The 13,119-nt window shown below is 42.3% G+C and overlaps 3 protein-coding genes across 3 annotated transcripts in view; 1 reads left to right on the forward strand and 2 right to left on the reverse strand.

Annotated features, from left to right (window-relative positions):
* Positions 1-13,119, forward strand: part of taf1 (TAF1 RNA polymerase II, TATA box binding protein (TBP)-associated factor) — a 119,503-nt gene that overhangs the window by 39,504 nt on the left and 66,880 nt on the right. The window lies entirely within an intron of this gene.
* Positions 1,302-4,138, reverse strand: wnt11f2 (wnt 11, family member 2). The gene is made up of 5 exons (XM_082169661.1): positions 3,966-4,138; positions 3,304-3,539; positions 2,864-3,141; positions 2,480-2,772; positions 1,302-2,181 (listed from the first exon to the last, which is right to left on the reverse strand). The coding sequence occupies exons 1-5, from the start codon at positions 4,043-4,045 to the stop codon at positions 2,007-2,009; spliced, it is 1,062 nt and encodes a 353-aa protein (XP_082025787.1). The 5' UTR covers positions 4,046-4,138; the 3' UTR covers positions 1,302-2,006.
* eda (ectodysplasin A) overlaps positions 6,972-13,119 on the reverse strand; it is a 41,829-nt gene continuing 35,681 nt past the window's right edge. Inside the window, 2 exon segments of the mRNA XM_082171618.1 lie at positions 6,972-9,346; positions 9,515-9,645. Coding sequence (XP_082027744.1) covers positions 9,086-9,346; positions 9,515-9,645 — 392 coding nt within the window. The 3' untranslated portion in view covers positions 6,972-9,085.

Below are 13,119 nucleotides of genomic sequence, written 5' to 3' on the forward strand. Positions count from 1 at the left end.
ATAAATTAATGGAAGATGATATAAAAAGATTTTGTCTGTGTGTGCCACTCAGGTTGATGGTAAAACCTGAAGCCACCTACACTGTGGAAAGACCGACCATCCCAAGGTCACCACGAGGAAAACGGTTCAGCGTTAGGGGATAGAAAATATAATCTCCGCATAAAACAACAGAAGTCAATGTAAACTCCCACGGTGAAGGAAAAACAAATGCGTGTTTGTCAGCAGAGATCGGTGGGATTGTCCTGCATCTGTTTTCACAAACAGTCACTCGGCAAACAGCTAAGCACTAATAGTCTTCCTCAGACTGTGTGTGTAAATACTCTTTCTGTGGGAGTGTGGTGTTGTGCTCTTAGTAAACAATACATGGGACCCGGTTAAATGGAGAGCTGCATTCCACAGAGATTCACACCAGGTGCACAGTCAACAGAGGAAAAGAGAGAATCATCTTATTTCAGAAGAGATCAATATCTTTTAGACAGAAAAAGAAACACTCCTTCATCCCTGAGATCTCGAAAGCATCTCACACTTCCCGTGGCTGATGAAGGCTTGGATAAAGTTTATAAAGTAAAAATAACTGCTGCCAGTTTAGCAACATCACTGATTCTTCTCTGCCAGTGTATTTTATTTTTCAACAAGCATCTTTGATATAAAATGCAAAGACTTAACTGTAAAACGCTGAGCAAAAGCTAAACCCCCTCTGAGGCTCAGACCTGTCCTGCAAAGGGCCCAGAAATCTGTGTGTGCCTTTGTCTTTCTGTAACAATGCAGAGATAAAAATCAGGCAAATCAAAGGACAAAAGGAACCGCAGAACAGGTTAGCCCTCTGTCTCTTTCTCCTGTAGCTGCTGTTGAATACTTACTATCTGGGTTCTTAATCTCTCTATAGCACTGATATCCTGAAAATGTCTTTGATGTGAAAGAATGTTGATGAGAGATCAGAGAAAACATGCTCAAGATCATATACAGAACTGCTATACAATTCTGAGCAACATAAATCTACTCCCCCCAAAAAAGTGCTTCAGCAAGATTTTAAAATGCACAAAAAAAATGAAAATATGGTCATTTACAATTAGGTTTCATTTGTTAACATTAGTTAACTACGTTAGTTGATGAACTAATAATGAACAATACATCTACAGCAATTATTAATCTTAGCTTATGTTAATATCAACATGTACTGTTTTTAAATACGTATTTAACACACTGTGAACTAACATGAACAGTGAATAAATGTTCAGAAAATATATTGCTCATTGTAATTTCATTTGAACTAATGTTAACAAATGAAACCTACGACAACAGGATTTTAAATGTATGATGAAAAATTCCAAATTAGTCTCTTCCACATTAAATATTTTTAATAAAATAAATACAAATTTTCGTTTTTACAGAAAATGTACAAGTTTTCCCAGGGTGAAAAGCGTGGACTTCATCTTTCTTTTCATGAATACAATGGAAAAATTCACAAAAATAAAGGACACTTACTTTGCTATAAAAATAGTGTCATTAACCTTCATAATCAATACTGAGTGCAGAGAATTTCTGAGGTCAACCAAACTAAACAGTTTGATTTCCATCTCTTGCTGCTTTGTAACTCGTGTCATGAAATGTATGTGACCAAAACAGATCGGAACAGATCAGCAATGTGTGAAGTATTACCGCAGTAAAGTCACTCTTTACCAGCACAGTCGTCCCCTCCCCCCAGTCTCTTTCTCTGAGCTGGAGTTGATGAGTTTTCTGCGAGTGGCCACTGCTTATCACTCTGGTTTTCCACAGGGTGCCTTGAGGGCCTCACCGCAGGGTTCTTTGTTTACAGCCATTCATTAACTCTTTCACCACCCCATATTCCTCAACTCCGGCTCTTCTTTCTTCACTTTCATGCCATCCTCACAGCACTTAGAGGATTATCCACCCACTTATGGCTCTAACATGATCATACACATTCGCCCAGCACTGCACCATGCCTCCTAGTCTCTGTCGATGAAGACAGTCCGTGAGGTGGCTTGTCACTTGCAGACGTATCTCTCAACGGTGCGGTGGCAGGTTTTGCAGGACACGTAACAGCACCAGTGATATTTACACTGGCAGCGTTCCACCAGCACCTCCGTGTAGGCATTATAACCCCGTCCACAACACATGAGTCCACAGCTCTCACTGCCAGTTGCAGTCTTGTTACACTGCCTGCAGAGATGATGTAGAGCAAATTATTCACACATAATTTACTTTAACCAAATAACTCAAACGGCAGCATTTGAGCGTATTTGTGTTGTGAGAATCAGTATTCATGTCTGAGTGTGTGATAATGTTTAACCGATTCTATTCATGTGCCTCTTTTCTTTCCGTTGTGCTCTGTCCCATCTGTCAGATCAGTGATAATCCCTCATTCATTACAGTGACTGAGAACTGATTGTTCTCTCTCTCTCTCTTAACTCATCAGTAATCAATAATCCTTGATAATGATTGATGATGGATATCTCACCTGTCAGTGGTTCCGAGTGACCCCTGCTTGGCGTTCTGTGAGCAGTAATCCGGCGAGCTGACCAGGTAGACAAGTTCATTCTCTCCGACCGGCCTCACCTCCATCTCCCGGGGGACCAGCTGTCGGCGGGTGCCAATCTGACGCGGAATGACCTTAGTGGCCGACAGGTATTTAGACTTGAGGTCGGCGGAGATGCTGTTGATGTCTTGAAGGCCCTTCCAGCAGGTCTTCACAGAGCAAGAGCCAGAAACGCCGTGACATTTGCACTTCATCTCTAGAGCATCCATGAGTGCCTATACAAAAACAACAAAACAGACAGACAATTAATGAAATGAAATTGCTAAATGATGCCAGTGACGCCGGTAAGCACGTAATTGAAGTTACCTGTCTTCCCACTGCATTGTTGTGAAGCTGCATGAGTCTGAAGGCCTGTGGTCCCGAGCGGCGGTTCCTCATAGGCGCGTCTGAGAAAGCAGAGCCCATCTGCAGGCCGTAGCGCACATTATCCCCACATCCACCCCAGCGGAAGTCTGGGGCCGCCTGCTCCGCTGGTGCCGCCGCACATGAACAGCTGGGGAGGTCTCCAGAAGCACAGGCACGGGCGATAGCATGACTGACCACTGCAGCGGCCAGAGAGAACACAAACGCTGCCTCACGGGTCCCTGCACAGAGACATCACTGTTAGAACACCTGCACTAGCAACCAAGGTGTGGACTCTGCAAGTTAGTGGTTTTTATTTTTAAATAGCTGAAACTTATATTTAAAAAGCAGGGTGGCTGCTGGTCAATACAATGCTGCTGATAGACAAATCCAGATGTAATCACCTTTCGCCAGGTCCGGGGTGAAGTGAGGGGCGCTCTCGATGGACGAGCAGTTCCAGCGCATGTCGCTGAAGGCGCCCTGGCACGCGCTCTTGGTGAGTTTGGCCGCGTGCACGATGCTGTGCATGAGCTCGAGGTTCCGTTTGCAGAGCTGAAGCTGATCTGGCACGAGCCCGTCCAGGAGTTTACAGTGATGCGTCTGATTCCACCCGACAGAGCTCCCGTTTGCCGTTAAGCCACTGCAAATACACATATATTTGAGCCAGTCTGACGGATAGTTTGGTTAGCTAAACATACTAACTTTATTTGACTGAATAATGCCATCTTGTACATTACTGGACATGTTTTCAACAAAGTTAGCAAGACAGTTAACAAAAACACTGAAAATCACGTTATCCAATTGCAATAACTACTTGGTTAACTTTTAATGAACTTTTGTTTCATAAACAAAATTCATTATTCATTATTCCGATTCATTCTTGAATATAACTTATTCTGTTCTCGAATCAATGTGACATTTAAGACATTAAGACATATTTAAATACCCTGCGACGCCTACAGCTGGAATAAAATATCTGAAAATCTACTTTTTGGTGAAATGTCAGATATCATAAAATATTTAATTCATCCCCATGTCACTTGCCAAAATAAAAATAAATACTTACAGCCATGATATTCCTGTGCATGGATAAATTGCGCTCAAATACATAACGAAAAATAGAAGACAATTCCTGTATTCTGTCATATCGTTCTTCCGTCGTTTATAAATCCTAATGAAGTCCGAATTGTTGTCTTTCACAGTAGTCAAGATGCTCACCGAACTACCTGATGGCACCGCTGAAATGTGTCCGAGTGCAAGTGAAGCTCTCTCTCTTTCATAGGTCAGCTATGGGACTCGACCCGCCCCCTCCCTCCCTCCCACCCACGGCGCGTGGGCGGTCTCAAGATTCATATGCAAGAAGCGCGCAGAGGGATTAGCTACTACAGTTCATTTATAATGGAGGGAAAACAACATACTGGAAAAGAACAAAATTAACCAGATTGTCTAGTCACGCAATTAGAGTTTATCAAAGCTCACTAAAGTGTTGGCTATCACGCAGATCAAACCCAATTGGCAAAGTTGTATGTGTCTTTCTTACCCTTGCAAGTCAACAGTAGCCTACAAACAGAAACACAGTTTTTATATTAATTATGTTTTTTACATTAAGACTTAATGGTTTGTTTGTTGTTATTTCCTTTGCGCATATAGCCTTGTGAGCAAACAACGTTTTAATCGATTTGTCGAGGTTACGGGTAAAAAAAAAGCCATTAGCAACAGCCTCATCTGTAAAGCTCAGCTTTCCAGGGTGTGCGCCTTCCCAAAGGAAACAATTGGCCTTTAGTCTTTTGAAGAGTTCTGTCCGAACGGGATCAACAACCCGTTCATTTACATTAAAATATGTTTGATTCGGCTTTTCCCTGAAGATAAGCCGGATTTCTTGTTCCTCAAGCCTTACAAGCGCAAACAGCTTAAAACAGCAGTGGGTCACTGTAACCAGGCAAAAGCTGCTGAGAGCATTAAATGTCAATGATCCATAATTTTATTCTAAACATCACATTTCCCCAGTCCTACAGTAAATTCATAGGTTCTTCGGGGGCTAAGAAATGCACAAGTTCTGCCTTAAATAGTTATTTTTAAAAAACTGAAAGAAAATCATATCGTATACAATAACTATAAAGTACGTGCTTCCCAATCTTGCTTGCGCGGTGCGGCTCGTTGGTCTAGGGGTATGATTCTCGCTTAGGGTGCGAGAGGTCCCGGGTTCAAATCCCGGACGAGCCCTAGTTTTAATTTTTTTTTTAAACGTAGACTAATTTGATTGTGTACTATTAAGTAAACACATATACAATCGCTATATAGCGTAAACACAAATCTATTTTAATCGTACGGTCAGCCGATGCTTATTCAGAGCTGAATGTGCCTCACGTGCGGAATGCAGCCTGGCGCATGAGAATGGTGGCGCTGAGACAGTCCTGCCGGTGCTAATCACTCTAGTCTGATCATCACATAGGTGTGAATATTCACAGGTCCCAGAACGGTCATATCTCACCGAGACAATCTGAAATAACATATCCCTCATATGCGAGCAGGCAGCTCGGCCACTTCATGGAAAGGCGAGAAAAGCTTATCTTTGATTCGACTTGGCCTTGCATACAATCTTCTGAAATGTGTCGGGACAAAACTGCATCAAGAATAGACTGCTTATTGATCTCGCAATGGGCCATCAGTGCCCGAAACTGCAAACTGGAATTTTAATTGATGTGTATGCGAGTGCATGAATTAGTCGGGATTAGGATCAAACAAACCAGTTCTCCTTTCTTTGAATCTTTAATGGAGCTAGAATAATACAAATGCCTCACGGGGCTCCTAATCCGATCAACAAATCCTGCCATAATCGGAGGCCCAATCAACAGGTTTTATGAGCGTTGTGTGCTGTAAATAGGCGCCCTCACTGTAAATAAACCAATGAGATGCTCTTAGGTTAAAACAGGTCTTATATTAATCCATATAGAAGTGGAATGATCTAACACACTATGTATATTTATTTGATGTAGTGCAGTGTTCATGCAATGTGCTTTTTCAAGAGAGGCTGAGACATGGAATCTTTCCATTTAATTTGACCTTTAGTTGACCTGTTGAGATCTTAAAATCTCAGCACAATACATTTACATGCACAAACTTCACATTATGACATATTGGACCGAAAAGGTTTTAATTGTTGATAATCATATTGAAGAGATCAATGGAGAGATAATTGATTATGGATCTGTAAACAAGAGCAACATCAAGAAGTGTAATGAATGAGGAATCATGCAACATGGTGTGTCTGGAAGGTAGGCTATTCTCTCCAAAATATACCAATGAAGTAATTGCACAGAAACCTAAAAGATTTCTAAATTTTTACTGAGAAATGTTATGATGCATCTTATCTACCTCCATGGTTTAGAAAATCAGTTCTTAGTGGACATGAAAGAAGGCACATCATACAGTACTGAGCAATAACAGCATCATGAATGACAGTGAGGTGTGAGATGCAGGATGGATCGTTCTGTTCACCTGTTTGAAGCAGTCAGGGGGCTTGTGAGGACGAGTCCTTGCTTTCTGTCTCATGCTCTTTGACTTAATTGTCCTGAGATTTTAGACAAAAGCTTAGCATCAAGAGTGTATCCTGTCTTTTGTATCTGTGTGTGTACAATGTAGACAGTAAGACAGAGGAATGTGGAAGCAGAGGTGACGAAACCTTCATGTTTGTGAAAGAATGACATTTTAAGGTGTTATTAGCCATTACGTCACCCCGCAGACCACTTAACACTGAATACACACAGGTAGAAAAGATGTTTCTGTTCTATACACATATGGAATAGCAATGAAGCCGACATGCGTTTAGTAAGATGGGTTTGGTTCCTCCACTAAAACTTTTAATTAACACAAACTTACACGGATCTGATGAAAGAACACCATAACTTGAACTAAATTAGGCCACAAATATCTGTGCATATCAGAATCATACAGGCAGATACTGATGATTATTGAATTATGAGAGTGAAAAAGTTTTTTTTTTTGACACTAGGGGTCACTGCACACCAACTGCGCCACTCTTTCTCTTGGAACATAGAAAATGAAACCACTGTTTAAAAACAATCTTTCAAAAACAATTTAATAGGACATAAAAAAAAACACAAGAGAGCAAAATATCTTATGTACATATATACAGTCCCTGTATAGTTTACAAATATACATTATCTTCAGTAAAATAAAGACACTTGTATCTAAAACACAAACACACAGCAGAAACAAAAACTATAACAAGCTGTTGGTTGGATGTGATGTGTAAGGGAAGAAAGAGAGAGTTATAAACAAATCTGTCAGAACAATCACATTCAGACTCTCCTGCTTTTTTTTTTTTTTTTACATTTCCATGTGGAGACAGAGGGAACATGCAGAGGAAACCTGAGGGCAGATTACCAGCTCCCTTTAGAAAGTTCCAGATAATTCCCACGGTTCTTTTTATTCCGAGACCTTTGAACACACAATAAAGCAGTTTGTTCTCACTCTGAGGATCTTGGATCTGATTCCTATTAACTAAACTACTCTCATGATTCAGTCTTTCTCTAAAATCCATCAGATCCACAATCCTGAGCCGTCAGTCAGGCGCTGGAGAAATCAAAAAGGGCTGATTCATGACTTTATGATTCATGATTTTTATCAGTATGTGTTAGAGTCAAAGACAGAGGCTCAAATGTTCGGAATGGAACAATAGGTTACTGCTTACTGTATACTGTGCAGTATATTCTGAATTCTGCAACCTATTAAAAACAGTATAACAACGGATTATGAAACGCTAAATGTTTCAGTAGTATGCCACATTGTACCTCATCTTGTTGCATGCTCAATTTGGCAAGTTATTATCTAATGTTATTTTTTTTTTAATCATATTTTGTATACAATATTATATTTATCATCAAATCATGAGGATATTGATAGTATTTTGCATTGTGGGATACAGTATTCAGAAAGTTTGCTGCTCAAGAAACATGTCTTATTACAAATGTTAAAGACAGTTGTGCCGCTTGATATTTTTGTGGAAACCCTGATACTTTTTCCAGGATATTTGATGAATAGGAAGTTCAAAAGAACAGCATTTATTTGAAATCGAAATCTTTTGTAACAGTATATATGTCTTTACTGCCACTTTTGATAAATTTCAGGTGTCCTTTCGGATAAAACTGAATAAAAGAAATGATCGACCCCAAACTTTTGAACAGTAGTATGTATGTTAGTTATACTGCATGCACACTATATATTTCAGCAAAAGTAAGAGTAGCCTAGTACAACAATATTCTATTCCAAACACAAGCCAAACTCTCCTAGTCAAACTCTCAGTGCTGCATTAACAATAGAGGAGCACTTCTGCCCTCTACAGGAGGCATATGGTATTGCATATTCAGGATGTTGATGGAAGAAAACATTATGAAGTATCATTAATTTCAGTACCTGAACCACTGCCATCATATGCACACACTCAGTTTTTCATACAGGTAATGACAGTTAAAGAACAAAGACCCATGCCAAAAAAATAAAAATAAAATAAAACTGTCAGGATTTCACGACTTCATTTTCAAAATGGGTTTCTTGACTGTGTGTGTGCGAAAGATCAGATGTAACTGAACATAGATATTCTGTTTTACATACATTGCCAAAATCAGTGCTTATTTTAATAGAATAGTACACAGGTTCACTATTTATGTGGTGTTGAATCAAATGAAGTGTGTGTCTGTTACGACTGAGTATTGCTACCGGTGTCAGTTCCAGTCACTGAAATCACTGTAGGTGCACTTTCTCCCTGTGTTAACGCTGGATGGGCAGTGTGTGTGCCTGAATCTACACACACACACGGCAGCTGTGACGGCGCTGAGCTCATCCGGTCACACTGTTCATTCAGGAAACCAGTGTATCCATCTCATTCGTAAATAGACTGTTTGATTACTTGTGGTGCTAATGTTTGAGGACTAACGGAGGGTGTTTCAGTGCTCAGAGAGACTTGGATCTTTTTGTCAGTGTTGGTGATGCTACATAAGTCACGTTTGCCTGATGCTCGACAGATATGTTCATAAATTGCTGGCTGTAGATTGGTGGTGTCAATGGGGTGGGGATGGCTCAGTTGAGTTCAGTGGGTGTGGTCTGTGAGCTCATCAGCTCATGCACATCTAAAGAGCGTGATCTGCGTGTCTGATTAGGTGGACCTCAGGTGTGTCCGGCGGCCGGGGCGTCCCCTAGACGGATGCTGCCGAGGAAGGTGGTGTGGTTGCTCATGGAGATGGAGGTGTCCTCGTACACCATGCGAATGGAGATCCTCTGGCGTGCTCGCAACAAACACACACCCGCGGTGTAGCAGGTGTTGAACTTGCGCTGGCCGGTCTCGATGCTTCGCGTGCAGCGCAAGAATGGAGTCTTATCTACCATCACTTCATAACTTGCTATGTCCGTGAAATTCAGGTAGTATACCTGTTGCACACACACACACACACACACACACACACACACACAGAAAGCAAATTGGGATAATGGTAATTGATTTCTAATGTTAATATTGTTTTTAATTGTATTTGTATGAAATGGATACTGTATATGTTTGTGTATAAGCAGCAGAGTTAGTCCAGGGACTGTACTCACTTCTACCTGACTATATATAAAGTATGTTCCGTCAAGCAGGACTTCCAGCTCTCCAGAGCGCGAGTGCATTTTAAACACTCTCTGATGGATTGAGATCATTCTCCAATTCTTCAGCACACCTTCTGACAAATCTCACAAACAGACACCAGTAAATACTCAATCATCTGTTATGACAGCAGCGACACATAATTAACACACATACCCACTCTAAGGAGTTTTTACAGATTTCTACTTGCCTTGTTAACATTTTCACTGACCCTTACACCCAAAAAAAAAACTATACATTTCACATTAATAATCGAATTCTTAATTATTATTCATTTCTCAGTGTTTGGGAGTAAATAGTTACATTTAACGGAGTTACGTAATTTAATTACAAAATAAATGTAACTGTAATCTGTTAGACACTGAGAAAAAAAAAGTCTAATTAAATCACAGTTACTTTTGAAAATGTTAACCATTACAAAGAGGGCTACATCTGAATATTTTCTGTAAAAAGCTAGGATATGCTGAATAATATTAATTTGTTGATTTGACTGTTTTTGATGTGCACTATACTTCCTTTCATTTTAAGGCTGTTTAGTAAAGCGATGCTATTCTGATGCTTTTGATTGATTTTCTTGATTGAATTTGCAGCTCGTCTGCCTATTACATCAATCCAGATTGCCACTGAAAGGTTTCGGCTACAACCTGTCTGAGAGTTGCCACCATGGCGAGTGATAAAAATGCTTTCCAGTGCTGGAAATGTAAAAATCATTTCATTCAGAAATCTGTATTTAACCTCAGAAAAATCTCAAAAGAAAAATGAGGTGCTAAAGAAAGTATAATCTTAATTAAAGTGATTACTGCCAGACTTTCAAAATCCTTCATCAGTGTTGAGTACTACGGTAAGGTTAACCCTGCCTGGTTTAAATGTTTTAAACAGTTGAAAGCATTTGTTAGAAATTTAGACAAGTAATCAAATGTAATCAGTTACATTACTTTAATAAAGTAATTGAAATAGTTACAATAAATATTAGATTTTAAATAGGGTAACTCATAATCTGTAAACTGTTACATTTCCAAATGAACCTTTCCAACACTGATTATTCTGAATAATTTAATTATAATTTAATAATGTTACACACACTTACACACACACACACACACACACACACACACACACACACACACACACACACACACACACACACACACAATGCATAATATTATTACAATTTAAAATAACTGTTTTCTTATATAAAAAAAAAATTTAGTATAAAGGTTGAAAACCGTTGTGCTGGTTAATATTTTTCTGGATAATATAACGAATAGAAAGTTAAAAAACGCCTCGGTTACGACTGTAACCTCGGTTCCCTGAAGAGGGAACGAGCGTTGCGTCGAAAGCTGACGCTATGGGAACGCTTTGCGTGATGACGTCTTGAAGCACATGTAAAATCAGTCCAATGGTGTGGCGGAACGTCAGAGGCGGGTGACGTCACGTACCAGGAAGCTATAAAAGCCGGCCCGAAACAGAAAACGAAAGCTTCGTAAAGTCTGAAGTCGCGCTGACAGGCATGAAGGAGATATGGCAAGGCGACGCAACGCTCGTTCCCTCTTCAGGGAACCGAGGTTACAGTCGTAACCGAGGCGTTCCCTTTCAAGGGAACTCCCGTTGCGTCGAAAGCTGACGCTATGGGAACGTCTATACCAACGCCTCCATAGCTACAAATGTCTGTCCTGTGTGTAATCATGTGAGCAGCACTAAGAAGACAAAACATGAGACCCTAGAGTAGAGTCTAAATCCAGAGAGTAGAACCTGACGAAGGTGTGCGGTGAGGACCAGCCTGCCGCATCACAGACGTCCTGTAACGATACTCCTGATATAAGGGCCTTAGAGGCCGCCATACTCCTAGTAGAGAGCGACCGGACAGCCAAAGGAGAAGGCTGTCCAGCCGCCTCATAAGCCAGTGAGATAGTCTCAACCACCCACTTGCTCATCCTTTGCTTAGACACTGGACCTCCCTTGTTAGGGGAGCAAAAGTCACTTTTACGCCACAGGGCAGCTCTGTGGACATACGCGTCTAACGCCCGAACAGGGCAAAGCAAATTATTCGCCTCCTGGTCCGATTTCGAAAGGGAGGAGGACCTCCAAGTGCCACGAAGGAAACGAGATACCAAGGGGTCTTTCCCCACAGACATTCCACCCAAAGGACTGTGGTAAGCACCTATGGCCGCCACATAGACCTTTCAAGTGGACGGGGTCAGACCTGCAGTGAACCGTTCCTGCAGGAACTCCAGCACTGTACCAATTGGGCAGTGGACTGGGTCCAACCGACGGTCACTACACCAAGAAGTGAATACTCTCCACTTCAGGGCATAAAGTTTCCTCGTGGAGGGAGCTCTGGACTGTAGAATGGTCTCAACAACCTCGGTTGAGAGACCTGACTCTATGAGCTGGGCCCCCTCAGAGGCCAAGCCCACAGGTTCCATAGTTCTGGCCGAGGGTGAAATATCGAGCCCTCTGCCTGGGACAGAAGGTCCCTCCTGACGGGTAACTCCAGAGGATGCCCGTCGAGGAGGGACACAATATCGGGAAACCATACTCTGCCCGGCCAGCGCGGGGCTATAATAAGCAGGCAAACCCGGTCCCTGCGAACTCTTTCCAGAACTCCCGGGAGCAGAGCAACTGGGGGAAAGGCGTACAGACGTAGCCTCGGCCACGTCTGTACCATAGCATCCAGTCCCAGAGGAGCTGGATGCGTGAAGGAGAACCAAAGTGGACAGTGAGACGTCTCTCGAGACGCAAACAGATCCACTTATAATTTCCATATCAACTCCACCACCTCGGGGGTGGAGCCACCATTCCCCGGGCCTCGGCCCCTGTCTCGACAGAGTGTCTGCTCCTATATTCTGGACCCCGGGGATGTAGGCTGCCTTGAGTAACAGCAACTTCCCCTGGGACCACAAGAGGATATGGCATGCCAGCGCAAACCCCCTTGATATAGGCGACTACCGACGTGTTGTCCGTATGTAGTACACATGGTGTCCCCTGAGACCTGTGATAAAGCTCCTCAGAGCCCGGAAGACAGCTAACATCTCTAGGCTATAGAATGCCAGGAACGATGATGGTCTTCCCACAGACCTTGAGATGAGCGACCCTCAGGATCGCTCCCCAACCCGTGAGGGAAGCATCCGTCGCTAGCAGTTTGCGACGACAAGGAGCTCCCAGCACTGGGCCCTGGGACAGGAACCAAGGTTTCTTCCACATAACCAAGGCACGTAGGCATCACCGCGTGACCTTGATTGTGCGAAAATGGGTTGCCCCTCGGGGAAAAACCCTCTGGTCCTGAGCCACCACTGCAGGGGCCTCATGTGCAGCAGTCCAAAAGGTATCCCGTTGGAAGCTGCTGCCATGAGACCCAACAGTCTCTGGAACTGTTTGACAGTGAGTAGCTGGCCTAGCTTACACTTCTCACAGCTGCCAGGATGGAATCGAAGCGTGGCGATGACAGGCGCGCCTGCATCGACACTGAATCCCAAACCACGCCTAAAAAAGTGGTCCTCAAAAATGGAGAAAGCACACTCTTCTTGGCGTTCAGCCGTAACCCCAACTCTTTCATATG

This window comes from Leuciscus leuciscus (assembly GCF_965113295.1).
Source record: "Leuciscus leuciscus genome assembly, chromosome: 5".
In the NCBI taxonomy this organism is placed as follows: Eukaryota; Metazoa; Chordata; class Actinopteri; order Cypriniformes; family Leuciscidae; genus Leuciscus; species Leuciscus leuciscus.